Below are 20144 nucleotides of genomic sequence, written 5' to 3' on the forward strand. Positions count from 1 at the left end.
AGGGATTTAGCTCAGTGGCACAGCATCTGCCCAGCAAGCATGAGGTCCTGAGTTCAATTCCCAGAGCCCTCTCAAAAAAACAAAATTACAAAACAAAACCAAAAACCACTAAACCTAGAGGTTCCATTTGATCTAGCTATTCACCTTCTTGGTATCTTTCCAAAAGAATTAAAGGCATCATACCACAGCAATATATGCAGACCCATGTTTACAGAGGCACAATTTGCAGTTGCTAAATCTTGGACACAAGCCAATTGTCCATCAAACTATGAAGAGAAGATGTGAGGTTTTTAAAAAAATTATGTACAGTGGAGTACTATGCCATAAAGAAGGGTCAACTCAAGCCATTTCTAGGTAAATGGATGCACCTTGAGACCACATGCTTAAGTGAAATAAATCAGACACATGTGTTTAAATATACAAATACTAGGCTATGCTAACAAAGTCCTTCCAGCACCAGACTCTGAAACTCATACTATTATAGACAGTTAAGTTCATAGAAATACAATAGGCTGTCAGACAGATGCATGCTGGATTTGTAGTTAATTTCCACTTCTAGTGCATCTTGGTTACCTGGTGGGTATGACCTTTATAAATGATTGGATAAAACTTCAAAATTTTATAGAACAGCTACAAAGTGCAGCAACAGTTTTAAAGCTTGCACCCAGGTCTGATGTCTCTTAACAATAAATGAGACCCTTCGTCAAAAAGGTCATGGGAAATTTTTTTCTCTAGTCACACTTAATAGCAATTAATGATTAACTAGCATTCTGGTTCCCTGAAACCAGAACTTGGTGGGAAAAAGTCCTGATTTTTCTGGCTATGATACTGGGTACTGGAATGTGTGGTGTGATTTGTTGTTATGGGCTAATGACTCACTGTATGTCTTTGCCCTCTTTTTCAGACTACTGAAAGATGATAATCCTTCAAAAGATGGAAACCAGTAATCCTGTTTCCTTTAGGTCAGTGAGAACCAGACTTTTGGTCCCTGGCTAGGCAGGATCAATGCCTCTCCTCAGCCTGAAGCAATTATTGAAGATGAACCATCAGCCTTCTGAAATCCCTAAGAGTAAGGGACCCCAAGGCCGGGGATTTAGCTCAGTGGTATAAGTGCCTGCTTGACAAATGTGAGGTTGTGAGTTTGATCTCCAATACCAAAAAAAAAAAAAAAAAAAAAGGGTAAGGGACTCAAGGAGGGGAGGGTGAGGTAGGATAGAAGAAATAAAGCTGGGTGGAAAGGAGATGAGGAAATCAAAAATTTTAAAAGTTGTACTTTAATGAAAACTGCAACTTCAGAACACAAGCCTGATTTAATTATTTTTATTTATTATTTATTTATTTCCTTCTCCAAAAATGGCAAACCTGGGGCTGAGAATTTAGCTTCTCTGGCACAGTGCCTGACTGGTAAGTGGAAGGCCCTGAGTTGAGTCCTGATACCAAAAAAAAAAAAAAAAAAAAAAAAGAAAGAAAAAGAAAAAAAAACCCAAACCAAAAAACTAGCAAGCCTGGGGAATTCCCTTTCAGCTGTAAAGGGGCCTGTACTTGCAAATGCTCTGCTTCCACCCTTGAGTGAACTACAGTTTTGGGATTTCCCATAGGGATAGACCATTTTCCTACTAGCGGGACCATCCTCTCCCATTCATTAAGACTGAAGACAAGATTAAAGCTACAGTTATTCCACAGATTCCTACCTCCCAAAACAAACAAAAAAAAGACCCCTAGTTCCCAACTGTAGTGTGCCCTATTTCTTAAATCACCCTCCCCACACCCTTGAGGACACCCTGTATCTACCTCTAATAAATCCTTCTCATATTTTTTTAGAAAAAAAGACTGACATAATGAAATGCCTTATGATGGCAGCCAGTGATGTTCTACAGGAAGCTCAAATGATACTTTTTGTTGTTATTTTTATTTTTAGCTTTAATTTTTTTTGTGTGTGTGTGGTACTGTGAATAGAACTAAGTTTTTTTTTTTTTTTCCTCTTTTCTCCAAACGAGTAACTACAGTATAAATACAGCCATAGGGGTCACTGTTCATAACTCACTTGTAGCTGGGCACAGTGGCACACACTTGTAGTTCAGTTACCCACGAGGCTGAGAGAAAGGACCACCGCTGAAACCTAGGAACTGGAGATCAGATTGAGAGTAAATGAAAAAAAATTTTTTATTTTCTTTTAGTATTGGGAATCGAACTCAGGGCTTTGCTCTTGCAGGCAGGCACTTATGCTGCCGAGCTATATCCCCGGCCCTAAATAAAAAATTTTAAGCATTGTTCTTGTTGCAGGAAAACTGAAAGGGAGACACCTTGCAGCAAGGAGATAAGAAGGCAGCATTTAATGTTTATGCCAGCAGACTGTTGAGGGATAGTTCCTCAAAGGTAACAGCCCTGAGTTTATGGAGAACTTAGTTGATCAAGAATTTAGAAGTGGGATGTACAAAGCAAATGACAAAACACGGCATAACTGGTTACATGTATTGAGTCATATATGACAGACGGGCTAGTCTGGAAAAGATATGTTGAAAGAAAGGAACTGTTCATCACAATACAGAAACATTCTAGGGAAGGTGGTCCTTACAGTGTAAGCATAGTTAAAGGCATTGCCATAATACAGAAACATTGCAGGAAAAAGGGGAGGGGGGCCCTTATAGAGCAAGCAAAGTTAAGGGTGTCCTTGAGGAGCCCAGGGTGCCTTAGGGTACAGACAATTATTCTGATTCAATACTCATCAAAGATACCCAGCTTGACACTGTCAAGGTCAAAATAATTCAGCAGAAGCAGAATAGAAACTCTGTGAGACACCTCTAACTGATCATGAAATACCTGTAAGTTTGCTATTTGATAAATGTGTTCTTCCATTATAAGTGTGCCCTAGCATTCTCTTCTTTTCTTTCTTTTTTTTTTTTTTTTTTTTTTTTGTCTTCTTTTTCATTGGTACTGGGGATCAAACTCACGACTGCCTGCTTGCAAGGCAGGCGCTTATGCCTCTGAGCTAAATCCCCAGCCTCTATGCCCTAGCATTCTTACACAGTGAAATCTTACTCAGCAACAAAAAGGAGCTACTGATACTTACATTCCCAAAAGGATGAGTTATGTTGAATGCAAGAAGACAGACACGAATGAAAGAAAACAGTCCAAGATGAATCAAAACTAATGTAGGAAGAGAGGCTGTAGAGTGGATGCCAGCGGTTGAGAAGCAGGGTGCTGGGGAGAGAGGCACAGGGAGGAAGGGCGGAAAGGATCACCCCGAGCTTCCCTTGGGCGTGTCCCGTCCCTTGCGCGGTGATGGGTGCACAGGTGCGCACACTGAGAAACTAATGGAGCTGCACGGTACAGTACGGCCTGGGCTTTTCACTGAGTGAGCCTTCAGTAAAGAGCCCTGATCACACACCCGTGCGGCACCCACGCGAACTCCCAGGGGGTTTGGCACCAGCTGTTACCCCCGCTGGCCCAATGGGGGAGGTTATGGCCCCAGGCGTTCCGTTTCCTTCCGCGCCAATCCAACTTCCGCGCGCCCCCAGGGGCAAGGACGAAGCGCGGGTCAGCGGGTCTCTGCTTCTTCCCGCCGCCGGCTGGGGACGAGCGCGCCCCGCCCCGGCCCCGCCCCGGCCCACCCTCCGCATAGGGCCCTGGTCCCGGGCCGAGGCGGCCGGCGGGCTGGGCCGCGATGTCGCTCGGAGCGGGGCTCGTCCGCACGACGTGCAGCACCGGCGGCGCGCCAGGACCCGGGGCCGGCGCGGGGCAGCCCTCGGAGGGGCTGCTGGACCCCGTCTACCCGCGCACCCAGGGGGCGCTTCTGAAAGTGGCGCAGATGGTAAGAGAGGGCGGGGTCGCGGGCCGGGGTCCTGGGGAGCTCGCGCCCCCGAGCGGACGGGAGGGACGGGCGGGCACGCTGCGCGGGAGCCAGGCGACCTCCCCGAAGTTGTGGGCACAGAGCCTCCGCCCGCCCCGGGCCTCGCCGCCTCCCACCCGCCCGCTAGGGCTCCCAGTGTCTCCTGCACCCCTTTGAGGATCCTCGGCTGCCGCCTGACCGGAACCGTGGGCACAGGTTTCTTTCCGCCTTCCTGCCTCTTTGGCCCGCGTCACCTCGAACCCGAGGGTGTGGAGGCAGCAAAACCCGCCCTCCGGCCGGCGCCGCACGGCCTCTGGGCTCGGAGCGCAGATGCCCGAGAAAGGCAATCGCAGGGTCCTGCCTTCCGTTTCCCCCGCGGCTGTGCGCGGGGAGCCTCGGAACCTCGGAGACGGCGATCCTGGTCCGCCCCAAAAGGCAACGATCGTTTGAGAAAGGCCTGTTTAGAGGAGCTCGTACTAGTTGGGGAGCCCTTGTGAATGGGGGTCATCGGGACTATGTGAAGGTGCAGCTGTTAGTGTGACCAGCGCGACAAAGCGCGGCCAGGCCGGACACAATTTGTTCGTTACTTCCCTAAACTTTTCTGCCTCCCAGGTTGTAGTTCTTTGGAAATGTTTTAAAACCCTTTTTCGTTGGTGTGTTTCTAAACGGGGTTGGCTGTTTGTGACTCTCCACACACTGCAATGTTTGCAGCCAGAACCGTGCAAGGGGGGAGTGTAGGTTTGCAGGGAGATGGGAGGGTGCTGTTGCGGGGGGGGGGGGGCGCAAGGTGACAGACCTGAAATGTGGGACTTGCTAAGGTGGTGCAGTTCCTGATGCTGGGGTTGAGAGTGGCTCTCCCACCTTTATTCCAGATACTGAGTGTGTTGGAAGGTGGCTGTGAGTGCAGCTTGAGCCAGCCCTGAAGAGGATATGTACTTCCCTCTTCTGTGAACGAAAGTGTCTTGATGGACATAAAACTAGGAAATAGAGGCGGTTTAGCAATGGACCTTTTAAACCTCCATTGCAAACCACTTCCTTGGGTTTGAAGTTGGAGGGTGTTTTGTTTTGTGGGCCAAACGGCTAAGCAAGTATTTTACAGAAATAAAGACAAATGAATATCAAACCAGGTGGAGTTAAATCACAGGCCATGCAGCTGTCCTAAGTCTCACTATTATAATCACCCTGCTTCACCCCCACGGGGCCTGGTCAGACTAGCCTGAAGGAAACTGCCTGGCATTGCATTGGAAAGCTGTGAGAATCCCCTGGTTTAGGTTTAAGCAGAGTGCCCAGGAAAGCAGCAGCCACATAGAGTTCAAGGTAGAGTTTGTTTGAGGAAGGGCAGAAATAACTTCATGAGATGTACACAGCTAAACAGCAGACAGCCTGTCTCCCCTATCTGCTGGAGTTGAGGCAGAGCCCGCTTGAGTTTTGGGAGTGATGACTTTGGTGGGTGTGGATGGGGATCAGAAGCCTGCATCTTTGACTGTGGTTCTTTTGGTGGACAAAGGTATCGGGAGATGAAAAGTCTCCTTGTTGAGCTATGACTTGGTATACAAAGGTAATGGAGATGGGAAACCTTCCTGTTGGTACCTGAGTGTGTGGAACAAAGGGTATGTGAAACCTCCCTCTCATGTTAAGTTCCTCAGCTGGCCTGCTGCCTTTGTGCCAGGTTGCAGGTGACAGTGATGAGTCCTATTGAACTGTCACATTATCTGGCTTCTTCACAGTGCTCTCCTCTTAAAACCAGGCCAGGGTTATGCCTTCCCTACTGAATGCCAGGTAGCTGCAGACAGTTTGGTCAGACCGTGGGAGAGAGAAACCGGTCTTGCCAGGTGAGCGTATTGTGACATGGAGACCACTTAGGACAGTCTGCCGGGGTCCCCTTGTCTAACACCCTCTTGTCTCTTTTCCTCCTGGTCTTTTTCATGCGTGAAGGCTTCCTTTCTTTCATTTTCCTTATTAGGCCTGAGGCACAGTCTTAGTTCTTGACTTGAGGAATTTTTTTTTAAAAAACCCCAAAACGGTATTCATTGAGCTCTACTATTATTCCTGGTCATGTGCACAAAATTGCATACTATATGCAGTGTAGGTATCACCTCACTAAATGTTTTAAAGAATCCAGTGCAGTCACTTTTTTTTTTTTTTGTCTTTTTGAGACAGAGTCTCACTATGCAGTTCGGGCAGGCCTTGAGCTCACTTTGTGGCCCAGGCTGGTCTCGAACTCGCAACCATCCTCCTGCCTCAGCCTCCCGAGTGCTGGGATTACTGGCATGAGCCATCATGCCCAGCTAGCAGTCACTTCTTTAACCAGTGAGAAAGGGACTGAGAGGGTGAGAGCTACCAAAGCCACACAGCTGTCAACAGTAGCAGGGCCGCGCAGGCCTATGGCCTGGTCATCCCAGAACACATTTCTGCAGCAGAGTTGTTACTTACAGACAGATCCAGGGAAATCAAAGCCTAGTGAGATAACTTCACATCCACAAAGATGACAGTAATAAAAAAAGACAGATAATTCCAAGCGGCAGGATATGCAAGGTATGAAGAATTGGAATTCTGGGACATTGCTGATGGAAATGTAAATGGTCAGCTACTTTGGGAGCGGCAGTCTATGATGACACAGAAGACACCAGGCATCTCAGCAGCTGTCTGCAAAAAGGCTTATATTTGAATGTATTCATGATAGCCTTATTTGTCATAGCCAGAAAGTAGAAATAACACATGTTCAGCAAATGACTAATGAATAAATGTCAACTAAAAAGTGACACATTCCTACAGCAAAACATTATACAGCCAAAAAAAAGAAGGAAGTATGCGGCCGTATGGATGAGCCTCAAAAACCTGTTCCATGAAGAAAACCAGTCATAAAGACATCACAGTGTATGATTCTACTTATATTAAATATCGAAAATATGCAAATTTTTAGACCCAGAAAATAAATTAGTGGTTGCTTAGGGATGAGGGTGGTGGTAGTCAAGGAAATGGAAAGTGACTGTCAATGAGTTTTTTTTTAAATGTTAAAAAAATTGATTGTGGCGATGGTTTCACTACTGTTAATATACTAAAAACCACTGAACGCTGTACTTCAAGTGGCTGTATAATATATGAATTGTAGCCCAGTTAACTATTGTAAAGAAATAGATATAGAGAAGACACTGAGAGCGCAAGATGCTTAGCACTACAGCCATGGGATACGAGGGGGCATAGTCCAGGAAATCTCCTTCAGTGTCACCACTACCCCTGCCACCAGCCTGGAGCATCCTGGCCGCCAGGTCTCCTAGCATCACCAGGGTGTCTGAGGGCCCCCGGGTCTGAGAGTCCAGACAGCCTTGTTGGAATAATGAGGAAGCCCAGGACAGCTTCTCAGGGTTCCTTGTCCTCTTGTTCATTTAGCAGTTTCAAGGACCACGTTCATTTCTACTGCTGCAGTAACAGGTGGCTGCAGTAAAACTGCTCTCAAGTCTGTGGTTGTGCTGAGATGACACACCAGTTCCAAAAGTGGCTGGCCAGGAAGACTAAAGTTCTAAAAGTTGGCCACGTTAGAGAAGAGGGGCCGAAGTGAATCCTGACGGATGAGCGTGAGTTTGTTGGGTAGAGAGTTCCTGTTACACTTCTTACTGCCTCTGCTCAGTATGTTTAATTTGGAGATAAGCGATATGTTGATGGTGGTGGGAAGGAGAGAAATGTAGCAAGAAATAAACCATTATGGGGGTAGTTCTTTTGAGGTTGAGGTTGTCTCTGTGCAGTCCAGGCTGGCCTTGAACTCACTATGTAACCCAGATTGGCCTCAAATTCAAGGTCCCATTCATCTTGAGTGTTGGCTCTCTTGGAATTCAGCCTTGGACTCACATTGATTGCTCCCTATATATTTTGGTACTGCAGATCAAACTCATGACCTCACACTTGCCAGGCAGGCACGTATGCCACTGACCTAAATCCTTGGCCCTGTCTCTTCTATATTTAATCCTATGAATTCTGTTTATCTAGGAAATTCTAATATAAAAGGTAATATGGCTAAAAGAAAATTCGAGGTCCTCCTTCCTAGCCTCCTGAGTGCTAGAATTACAGATATGTCACCATGCCCTGCTCTTTTCTTTGACACAATAATTATATATATTTATAGGACTGTAGATGTACACTGTATGTGATGAGCAAATCAGTCATTAGCACATCAGTCACCTCAGATATTTAACACTTATCTTTCCCATTCATCTTTGGGAATTCTTAATCTTCCCCACCCAGATATTTAGAAATTGGTTTCATCCTCTACTGTGCGTGGTGGTGGTGGGTAGTACTGGGGGTTGAACCCAGGGCTTTTGCACTGAGCCAGCCCTCTTCTTATTTTTTGTGATAGCTCCTGTGCAATCAGGGTTTTATTCATAAAGTCTTTTAAGCTTCACCTCTTAACATCCAGCCTAAGAGGTTCATTTCCTACCACCACACTGTGTCAACTTCTATGGGGACAAACAGCATCCAAAGCATAGCACAAACCAAACCAGAGCTCCGTCGCTAGAAACATCTTAAATGAAACACACAAAGGCGGAGTACTCTGGGTCATGCTGAAGTTCTACACTCGTAGGTTTACTCATGGCGAGCCTAGTGGCTGGGATCCTCCACTGTCTAATGATTTATTTGACATCTGAGGTGTAAATTCCCAAAGTGAAGCTCAACTTTAAACACCCAATTCAAAAATGGGCATCTGAGATGAATACACACTACTGAGATGAAGAAATGCAAACAACAAATAAATATATGCAAAAATGTTCAACATTACTGGTCATTTGAGAGATGCAAATTGAAGCAGCACTAAGATTTCACTTCACCCTGGAAAAAAATGGCTGTTATCAAGAAATAAACCAGTAACAATGCTGGAGGGGATGTGGGGAAACAGGAATGCTTCTCCACTGTTGGTGGGCAGACTGGTGCAACTACTCTGGAAATGAGTGTGGAGATTCCTCAAAAAACTAGGTTTGGAGGTCCCATTTGGCCAGCTATTCCCCTTCTGGGTATCTTTCCAGAAAACTTAAAAATATACCAGGGGCTGAGGATTTAGCTCAGCAGCATAAGTAATTGCGTGGCAAGCATAAGGTCGTGAGTTTGATTCCTGGTACCAAAAAAAAAAAAAACCCCAAAAAATCCGCAGCAATATGTGTACCCATGTTTATAGCAGCATAATTTGTAATAGCTAGAGCTTAGAAACAAACCTAAATGCCCATCAACCCAAGAATGAATGAAAAAGATGTAGTATTATACAACAGAGTACTACTCAGCCATAAAGGACACATTTGAGACTGTTGTAAGCAAATGGATACAAATGAAATAAAATAAAAGAAATGAAATAAATCAGACTCTCATGTGTAAACATTGTATTGCCTCCCTAGTGTGAGGAGCTGAAAGAAAAAGAAAAATATATACATATATAATGATTAAGAGAGTTATACTATTAATTGCTCTTAGTTCATTGAAAAGAAAGGTTTGTGCTAATACTGTTTGGACAATTACATGCAGGTATCTTGTACTCTTGAGTAGCTAATTTAAAGATAGTGATATACAATCTATTAACCTTTGTTAACTTCTAACTGTAGTGTTTGAAGTTTTGCTTTTTTCATGTTTAAAATAAAAAAAGAGAGATGCAGCCTAGTAGAGGATCCTTAGATATTGGGGGACATTTCCTCAGATGGGCTCATGGGACCTCAGCCTTACTTTTGGGCGTCCCGTACTGAGATGTGATTACTCAGACACTATTCCACCATGTACTGTGGGCCCTTGCTAGGTACTGAACCATGCACGCTGTTTGGATTTTCAGTCTCAAATTGTGAGATAGGTAAGTCTCCTCTTTATAAAGCTTGCCTGCCTCTGGCATTGTGTTATAATTATGAAAAACAGACTAGTACAGTTCCCAAGTGGATTCTATCCACATTTCCTGCCTCCTACAGTATGGAGCGTTTAAGGCAGTGAAGACTCTCACTGACAAGATTTCTTGGCCCCAACCTAAGCTGACCCAAGAACAAGAATTACTCTCTTCCAATGGCCGGACAAAAATAATAAAACAAGTTATGGGCCTTATTCTTAATAATAAAAATAATATTCATTATTCAAGTGTTGGGAAACACAAAGAGGAAAATGTATTCTCCTTTTCCCTCTCCCTGGAGATTAATTTTTAATGTAAAATTTTATATTAGTTTATAGTAGGTCATATAATTTTGGTATGTTTGAAGCAATATTGGGATGATGCTATGCATATTTTGTAAGATGCTCTTTGCAGGCTTAATATTTAATGAATGCTATCTCATGTCCCTTAATATTTGCCTGCAATTTGGTTTTTAGTAGTATTGTTTGTAACTGGTCATAGAGGAACCGTGATGTATGTGATCATTTTCTCTTCTTCTCCTTCCTCATTGTAGTTCCCGGAGCTTCTAACTCTGTACATGTACAAATAAGGCTGTGATGAACTTCTTTGTAGAGAACTCCTGGTGTACAAATCCATGCATACTTCCTTGTGATAGATGGTGCTGACCTGTTGCAGAGAGAGAAATGAAGTGCTTCTTGCCCTTCTGAGGTGCTTGGTATTAAACAACTTTCTAGATTTTTTTTTTTTTTTTTTTTTTGTGCTGGGGATTGAACTCACAACCTTGCATTTGCCAAGCAGGCACTTACACTGCTGAGCTAAACCCCTGGTCCTACTTTCTAGATTTTTAATGTCCAAAAGTTAATGGGTGTCCCTCTATCATCTGAAGAATTTCAAGGAACCAAGTGTGATAGTTGTATTTTAAGTTGCAGGAGTACTTTGGGCATCTAATAGTTTGGAAAAGAAACAGAATCTAGACAGTTCAGTCACACTTTTAAATACACTTGTATTCAAGTAATAGCAACAGCCTCAGTAGACATTTGAAGACTGGCAGTTGCATACATGTGAGAGACCTTCCAGATCAAGCTCAAAGCACAAGGATTTTGCAACCACTGACAAGAATCCCCTTTCAGAGCACCCCAAATAACCACATCGTGCGGGCTGGGAGCCACCAGCCAGAGGGGAGGTGACACTGCTAGAAGCACCAGGCAGTGAGCCCACCAAGCTTCTGGGGCTAAGGCGGGGAGGGAGGGGACACTGTGCTTCTCAAAGGGTCTGCAAAGAGTCCTGCAGGTTTTTTGCCACTACAGTGAACCCTGTAACCCTCCTTGGCACCCCTGGAACTCACCCAGGGGATTCTGTACTTAAAATCTTGTTGCAATTGCAGAGAAGGCCTCCGTTCTTTTCCCTTCCTGCCAGCCCGGGCACTTCCTGTTCAGCCCACTGGACAGCCATCTGTTTCCTCCTGCCATCCGCCCCCACCATGCTGTGCTTGCTGTGCCGACCCAGCTGCAGGCCCAGAAGCCTCCCCTTGACCTGCTGCCCGCCGCATGCTGCTGTCATTGTCACAGTTTGGCTCACTGGCTCCCCTGCTCATGCTCACTCCCTGGCATTCTTCCCAGCAGTCCGTTAGCAGCTCTGGGATCAGCAGGGGCCTGGATCCAAGCCTGGTCCTGGCTGCTAGTTGCTCAGCAGCGTGGGGGCTTCCTGAGAGAAAAAGACAGGACAGACTCAACCTACCACCCCAGTGGAAACGTTAGCACAGTCACCTCTGAGACTCCTGCAGAAAAAGAGAAAGCAGTTCATCTGGTTTGTGTCTCAGTCAGCAAGGGCAGTGGTGTGGCTCTTTCCTGGAGCAGTCTCTCTGTCTCTTCTTCCTCCTGCTTTCTCTCTCTCTCTCTCTCTCTCTCTCTCTCTCTCTCTCTCTCTCTCTTTCTCTTATAGATCAGTGAATACAGAGAGTGAGAAAAATTGTTTGTAAACCAGTTTCTAGTTTTCAAAAAGATTTACATGAAACACAACATAAAAGTTGTAACATCCTCATTTTTTAAAATAGAGAAAGTGAAATTTCTTCCACAGGGAATGGGGAGGGGGAAACTGGGGAGAAGAAATTAATTCAGTGCATTTGGATACAGAGTCAAGTATAACCTTCTGGAAAGCAGAATCACTATACTAACTATAGTATGACCTTCATATGTTTTAAAGAAAACCATGGAGGTTTTCTTTATTCCCCCTGAGAAGGCAGCACCACTCTAAATGTTGTTTATGAAGGAGTCTCTCTTTTTGTAAACGTCCCTTTGTAAATTAGAAATAGCATATTGAGCTCCCAGTAGGTGAGAGCCACTGGGCTAGATTTTTCACATGCATCACCTTGCTTAGGTCTCACAGTGTTACGAGATGGGAGTCATTACCCCAACTTGCAGATGAGATGTGTGAGTCATAGAGAGGTCAGATAATTTGCCTACGATCACAAACCCATGAATAGTGAAACTCAGTTAAAACATGAGCTCCTAAAAGGACAGTTTGAAGTATATTTCCCTTTTTCTTTCCTTCCTTTTTTTCATGGTCAATAGGTTGTAGTTAAACCTTGTTGGAAAGTGATACTGTCACACTGCATATGAGGCCATTATTTGGGCCCCGTACCTGGCCCGTTGGCTGGGCAGGCTGTAGCTGATCTAGCGGGAGACCCTGAGACATGACGGCAGTGCTAGTGATGGTCTCACCTTTGCCAGAGATGAAATCAGCTGGAATGGGGAGACCCCTCCCTGGGTGCTGAAGACCGCCTGGGTGTGGTGGTGTAGAAAACATCATATATGTCACTCACTGTTATTATCCTTGTTTTTAAGTCATGAATTCCTCCAGAAAGGGTTGGAGGAGAGAAGAAGTAAGGTTTGAGTGTCCGTTCTGTGTCAGGTAACTCTACATGCAGTTTTCCTTTGTTTAAGACGTCTATTGACGGTATAGGTTTTATTTTCTTCTTGTGTTGAAGTGAAGCTGCAGTGTAACTTTGTAACTAACCCAAGATTGAAAAAAATATTAAATTCTGATTTTGCATTTGAACCCAGAGCCAGCCAATTGCTGTTCCGTACCGTGTGGTGAGTTGGCTCCCAGACTGGCCCATGGTGACGGTTATACCCTAAGGTGACCACCAGTGAGTCACAGTCCTACACGAATCTATCCTCTTGAGGGTGGGTGGTTTCTGTGATTGCTTGGCAAGCCGATGGGTGTCATTCCCTTGGGTGGATTGTATCCTGTAAGGTGAAGGGATGCTGCAGGTGTAATTAAGGTCCCTATACAATTGTTTTGAGTCCACTGAGTTTCTCCAGGCGAGCCTGACTTCATCAGGTAAAGGCCTTAAAAGAAGCGCTGTGTGCTCTCAGAGGGAGAAGTTCTCCCACAGCTCTGAAGAGATAAAAGCCTTGCTGGGAGTGGGCCTTACGGTGAGCGCTCAAGGACCGTGCCAAGGAGCTGAGTTCTGCCAATACCCATGTGAGTGAGGAAGAGAATCCCAGGCATCCGCCGAGACCCTGGCCTGGCTGTGTGTGAGCTGCTGCCTGTGAGCTCCTGCCTTCAGAAACTGCCAAGACAGATGTGTGCTGTTTGAAGGTACTGACTTTGTGGTCATTTACCTGCAGTGTGTTAGGTAATTAACACACCCGTAAAAGCCTGTTATCCTGCATCAGGGCTGGAGCCCTCCTGGCTGCTGCCTAGCAAGGGGTGATGAGGCTACAGCAGTGCAGGGGCCATGGTCATATATCACTGGGTTCCTGGGGAGCGAATCTGTTTGTTGGCACTGTGTTTTGGAATGTTTTAATGCAAGAGTTCGTTTTCCATCACATTCTTGTGAGGTTTTAGCTTGTATTCCTATTTTACAGATGAAGAAACTGATGTAGGGAGCTTAAATACCTTGCCTGTAGCCACTTGTTTTATAAGAATTAATTCCACAGTCTGGGAAGCAGCGCCATGCGTGGAGCCCTGCCGGACTGGAACAGCCAGACCCCAGCCCCTTCCAGTGTGCAGACTAGCAAACAGGAAGTACCATCCCACAGCCCACCCTGCCTCCAAGCAACAGGATTACCTGGAGAAACACAGGCTGTGATGATAGCTATGGAGGTGAAAAGCAATTGGATGCCTGAGGTGCTTTGGTGTTTCACTAACACTGCAGGTCTAGGGCCAGTGGTCTGACCATGGATCAGAGGATAGCGGTACACAGTGTGGCATCTATGGAGGGTCTCCTTCTGAAAGTTGCAGCCATTGTTGATTCCCTGTGGTCTTGTTTTGGAAGTCCTATACTGTTTCCATTGTTTTGTTGGGTTGGGTTTTATTCTCTTTTGTTTTGTTTGTTTATGTCAAATCCAATGGCAGGAGCAGTTATTTCAAAGATAGCAAGATATATTATGGTAGCAATTTTGGATTTACTATTGGCTTGTTTTGAAGTCCTTTATTGCATTCATTGTGTTGTTTTTATTGTTTCTACTCTGTTCTGTTCTGTTTGACTTTTACTATGTCTAAAGTGATCTGCAGCTATTTTGAAGGCATCAAAAGGCAATATGGTAATTATTGCTGATTTCATGTTTTTAGGCCTGTATCTCTTACACTGGTTTGTTTTGATTGGTTTAATTCTGTTTTATCCTCTTTAAATAAAAAAATAAAAAGAATTAATTCCGGCTAGGTGTGGTGGCATATGCCTATAATCCCAGCACTCTGAGAGGCTTTAGTAGGTAACCAGTCTTCCATTGACAGGCGTATGCAAGAATATTGGAGACAAAGAGAATCCTAAAAGCAAACTTTCTGGACCAAGTGTCACATGCCCTTGGAAATTTGTTCATGTCCTGAAACTCAAGTTCACTTTGTCGTCCTCTCCCACAAGCTTGCAGGGGTTTTTCATGTCCACTGTTAGTGAGAAGACTCTGCTTAGTGTTTAGAGTTCCACTGCCTTGGTATGTTGTTTATCTTTGTTTAAGACATTCAAATCAAAAAGTCTAGGGAATAAGACCAGCAGTTTCCTTAGAATTTCTCCATCATAGTAAGAGTTGATGTCTAGGGAGAGCTAGATGGAGATTATTTTTTTGTGCAACTTTTATTGAGTGAGAGGAGGAAGCCAAAAACAGAAGGAGCTAGACAAAGGCGAGTTTCCCAAGCTCAGCTTCCCTCTGACCTTATAGGGCAGTCTGAAGAATGAGGTGGCCACCGGGATCATCCTCTGCAGCAGAGGAGCTGGGCTTTTGTACACTGTATATTGGCTGTAGCTCAAGGAGGAGGGTAGATATGTTAACGCCCAGAGACCTCTGAGCCTGAGCCAGACAGCTCACTAGCAGAAAGGGCAGGTGGGAGGAGTTGGTGGCAGCAACTTCAGTAACTGAGGATGGATGCCCTGAACAGATGACTTGAGGGGGACCACTCAGTCCCTGCTTGTGTTCATAGGAGCCATTGGAATTACCTTCATCTGATCTCTGCTGAGGCTCCAAGCTGGTGCTCTCTGTGGACATAGAGATCCACTGCTCCTTCTACCAGCAATCCTGGCAGATCTGTATTTCCAGGTATCCCTCCAGGCACTGCCTGACAGACCTCACCAGACTTTTGATGTTAACTTTCTGCTGTCCACTTGAAGAGTCATGTTATCTTTTTCAACTCTAATTTGAAACAAAAGGAAGAGGTAAAAAAAATCAATGTTTACTGTATTAAAAATAAAATCAATAAGAAGGAAAATAATTTCTGCAGCCTTTTACAAGAGAATTTCAAGTGATGTCATGGTAATGTAAATAACATAAACACAGGGTACCATGTGTCCCCTTGCCTGATGGAGGTCGCCTTGCTAACTTTTAGTCTACTGTCCCAGCTCATGATGAGATCAATCCTGTATTAATTTATTTGTGGTGCTCGGAATCAAACACAGGATGTTACACATGCTAGGTGAACATTCTACCCCTGAGCTACGTTCTCTGCTCTTGATCCTATATTTAGGTACGTGATTACTATTTCAATATATTGTTGAATTACTACATTATTAGTTGTGATTCAGGGTTGAAAAATTACATAACAGGTTAAATGCATACCCATGTCCGTCCTAATAATCCTAGGAGCTGCAAATGCTGCCTGATTTGGAAAAATGGTCTTCTCCTGTGTCAATAGGGATATTGAATGAGAAGCTTGTCCTGCATGATCTGAAAAGACTCCGGGTCGATGGAGAGAGACACACAGAAAAAGACAAGGTGGTGGCAGCATGCAGGACAGGTAGAGATTGTGCTGGTGTGGCTGAAAACCAAGGCCTGTCAGGGTAGTCTTGAGACAGGAGGAGGCAAGGAATTCTCCCCTGGCCTTGGTGACAACTTTAATTTTACCCAGTGATACTGACTTCTGGCTTCTAGCCTCCTGAACTATAAAAGGATAAATGCCTGCTATTCTAAGGCACCACATTTATGTAATTTGTTATAGCAGCCCTTAGGAAACTGATATAGCCAGTGAAAGACTTTCTATTGTGGGCAAGTTCTGAGTATTTTCAACATTGTGCGTGAACTATAGGCATTGAGTGTTTCTTCCTTTAGACACACTCATTTTACGATGGAGGGAGACTTCAGAGAAGTGATGGCTGCCCTCTCTGCCCCTGTGAATGGCGGGTTACCTCTAAAGCCTCTTTGAGTATGTCTTTTCTCTTTGATAGCTTATTCAGAGAAAGAAGCAGTCCTTGAATTTCTGCTGAGAAAAACAAAACAAGAAAGATAGAACATCAGAGAGTGATTCTCAAATGGCAGGGGAGAGGGGAAAGATGGAAAATATATTCCAAAGAAGAGCTGCCTCTGTCCTTCACCGATGTGGAATGAAGCTTCCTCAGATTCCCCAAACCATTAGGATGCCCGATAGATCTTCCGGCGTTCTAATGTTGTTCTCCAGCATGACATCGCAGTAGATTGTCTGAAGATAAGATGCTACAGCTCAAAAACAGATAGCAAAGATGGGCGGGGTTAGTACTGCTCAATCTATTGCTTGTGAAATGGCTCTTATTTTTTTTAAATGAGTTTTTTTTTTTATATATATGCATGTAGAAAATTTAATTTTCTCTTCTTCAATCAGATTTTATTGGTGTGTTTTAGATATACATGGTTGGTTTTGTTGTTGTTGTTAATCTTTTTAAGACAGTTTCACTATGCAGTTGAGGCTGTCCTGGAACTCACTTTGTAGTCCAGGCTGGGCTCGAACTCATGGCAATCCTCCTGCCTTAGCCTCCTGAGTGCTGAGGTTACAAGCATGCACCACCACATCTGGGTTGGTTGCTATTTTTTAAAAAATGTTTATCGCAGTGTCTTGATTTTGTCTCTCTCTAATACCTTTGTGCTTTTTGTTTTTAAGTAATTTCAGATCTATAGAAATTTTGCAATAACACTACAAAGAACTCCCCAGTTTTCCTTCCTCAGGTTCTCTAGTTGTAAATATTTTATCACATTTGCGTAATCATTTTCCACTTCTGTGTGTTCCTTTTATAAGTCTGAACTGTTTCAGAGTGAGTTCCAGACTTCATGCTCTTTTGTCCTTGGGTACTTAAGTGTACCTTTCCTAAAAAGGACCTCTTAACTAGCCTCTTTTAGGTAACCCTCAATCTGTGCTGTTATCTTCCCCATCTTACTTGGATTTCGCCACTGACCCGCTGATGGCTGATGTTATGCTCTAGGATCTCACCCCAGATCACACGAGGCATTCAGTAGTCATGTAGTTTTATCTCATTCAATCTGAAACAGCTTCTTATCTTTCATTATTTAAATTTTATTATTAAAATTTATAGAGTCCAGGACAAAGCACTCCCAACAATGGATAGTAAAGTTGGTTTGGAGGGATGCTCTGATCCTCAACATTTTACACCTATCATGGAGAGAAGAGAGAGATTTAGGACCTTGTGACAGTGACATCACCTAGCAAGTCCTAGTCCATGAATTTGACCTGAAGTGCAAACCCAGGCCTAGGACATGGCAGCTTCCATTCTGTCTGTTTCAGAGGGGCCCTGCCCACCCCACTCCCCTCTATAACTCCAATCCGCACTATTGCCACGCCTCACCACGCAGGTCTCAGGACTGAAATCACCTTGTTCACGTCTTTGTTTCTCAGGCAAGTGGGGGAGGGGTGTCTCCTCCACAGGACCTGAGCTGCAGCGGGAGGAGCGGCATTCCTGTGGTCTCCACAGGGTGTCCAGTTCCTGCAGTGGTGCTTAGAAAGCAGAAAGTATTTGGCTTTATTCAGTGAGTGAAGCCATATTTTCTTTGACAAAGGCTTTGGCAATGCAGTCCTTCAAAAAAGAAAGTCAGCATGGATGAAGTGCTTGAGAAACGTAGGTCTTTTGTCAGAGATGACATAATGCCACCATGTAGGCACCTGCAGAGGAGGGAGAAGGGCTGCAGGAAGGCCCTGGCTTTGGGCTGTGAGGCAGGGTGCATAAGTTCAGACCAGGAAGTGGGAGAAGGCTGTGGAGGCTGCAGTAGAGGGCCTGGGGTACCGTTCTGCTCTCCTCCCAGGTTTCTGAGCCTTCTAGAATAGCACATTTCTGACTTGGTTGACTTGACAAGTTTCCCCTGACTCACATAGTCAAAACAGGGAGTTCCTACAACACAGCAGAGAGACAAGAGGGGGGAGCTGTGGGCTTTCAAGCTGTCAGGGTGGGGTTCTTGGTTTGAAGCGATACCAGGAAACACTGAGTAGACATTGCATTTAGAATCTTTTGTTTTATGCTTATTGAAAGACATATTTAGACTTCATTAAATACAGATGTATATTTCTTTTGAATACATAAGTAAGGAAAATGAGGTAGAAAAAGAAATTGGTTAACTTTTTAATAGGGGGAGACCTCCTCCTCCTGCAAATCCCTCTTTTAGAATGTGTGCATGCATACTGTCATCCTCTGCCATCAGGAGTGTGAGCCGTGCCACAGTTTTTTAGAAGAATCCATAACAGAACTAAAGCCATTGGTCATGAGCTTGGAAGCCGCCTTTGGGTCCCACTTTGGAAATGTTGCCAAACACACCTGATTCACTGTCTCCACAACAGGGGTTCAGAAATCTCCGCCGTGTCCCAGGCTTCCTTCTGTGCCACTGGCACGTCTGTCGTTGGCACGTCTCACAGATAGGTACCACGTTATCTGTCCGGTAGCCCCCCTAAGATAAACTCTTGACTTAAGGGAAGTAGAAATGTGAAAGACAGCATCTGTCAATCAGTGAAGTGTGGCTGGGGGCTGGGGGCGGGTGGGGGACGCCTGCACCAGGAAGGGGAAGTGGAGGGTGCTGTGAGCTCAGGTAACAGGGTCCCTGGTTTGTGTTCAGATCTTCCTGGGGAGAGAAGCACCAGGCTGAGACCTGCCGACCAGAAAGGGAAAAGGGGGGGTGGGGATGGGAGGAGTGATGTGGAGGAGGGAACAGCCTTGAGAGAGAAACAGCCCGGAGAGAGAAAGCACTGGTTTGGATTCTTGATGTGGGCAAAATGGGCTTCTTGGTAGTGGTGATGTACGAGAGACCTGTTAGCTCTGAAACTATGTAGGAGTGGCTGTGTTAGACTTTGCCTGGTTCTCAGCTGGCTTTATTCCTTGATGCTGGGGATTGAAACTGAACCCAGGTCTGCACACATTTTAGGGAAGTGCTCTACCACTGGCTTCCCCTCAGCACTTCTTAGCCATGTTAATTTTAGACGTTCATCACTGCCAGCTTCTGTCTCATAGAAACTGCGGGAGAAGTGAGTTAGACAGCATTTCAGTTACCCGTCTCACCTGGGCCTTCCCTTGAAGACATTTTATAGATGTAGCATTATTATTCTCGTGATTTGATATGATTACACAAAATTGTTACATTGACATTAATTCCAACAGTTATTAAACAAAATGTACCTGTAAGCCCACCATCCCACAGATTCTACAACTGTTATCCTGTATTTTGGGGATCAGCTCCACCCTTTGGCCTTCCTGCCTGGCTCACTCTCCCACTTTTTAGAACTGTAAACCTTGATTAAACTTTCTGCAAGTAAATCTCTGAGTCAAATTCCAGGGAACTCACTCGCCCTCCCACTCAGATGACCAGCCTAGGCCTTCTTCATTCAATTTTTTATTTTTTTGAGACAGGGTCTCGCTCTGCAGTCCAGGCTGGCTTTGAACTCACTGTTCAGCCTGGGCTGGTCTCGCACTGCCTCAGCCTCCCAAGTGCTCGGATTACAGGCATGTGCCGCCATGTCCAGCTCTCTTCACTCAGTTTTCATCCTTAACTTTCCCTTGACTTTGATAGTTTGCAGTTTCTTTCTTGCCCTTTGTAATGATATTTCAGCACTGTGCTCACCGTGCCTCTTTGGTATAAGCCTCTTCTCTTCTTCCATGTTTGACATTTCTTATTAAACTGCTTTTTATTGCCTCATTACTTTAGAAAGAGGTGAAGTACAAATTTCCAAGATAATAAATATTCAAATTGCAAGACCATCTGCTCTGCAACAGATGTCCACTTTAAGTGA

The 20144-nt window shown here is 44.8% G+C and overlaps 1 protein-coding gene across 4 annotated transcripts in view; it reads left to right on the forward strand.

The window, feature by feature from the left end:
- The first annotated feature begins 3507 nt into the window (after nucleotides 1–3507).
- Nucleotides 3508–20144, forward strand: part of Cmtm7 (CKLF like MARVEL transmembrane domain containing 7) — a 48382-nt gene continuing 31745 nt past the window's right edge. Inside the window, exon 1 of one of the 4 annotated variants that reach the window (XM_023561692.2) lies at nucleotides 3508–3811. In XM_023561692.2, coding sequence (XP_023417460.1) covers nucleotides 3665–3811 — 147 coding nt within the window. In that variant the 5' untranslated portion in view covers nucleotides 3508–3664. Of the gene's footprint in view, nucleotides 3812–7379; nucleotides 7405–20144 lie in introns of those variants that run through there. The other 3 variants (XM_063257095.1, XM_003479988.5, XM_063257097.1) reach the window with 3 other exon arrangements.

Source organism: Cavia porcellus, unplaced genomic scaffold (assembly GCF_034190915.1).
Source record: "Cavia porcellus strain 051 isolate PalLab524CR breed Dunkin Hartley unplaced genomic scaffold, mCavPor4.1 scaffold_10, whole genome shotgun sequence".
In the NCBI taxonomy this organism is placed as follows: Eukaryota; Metazoa; Chordata; class Mammalia; order Rodentia; family Caviidae; genus Cavia; species Cavia porcellus.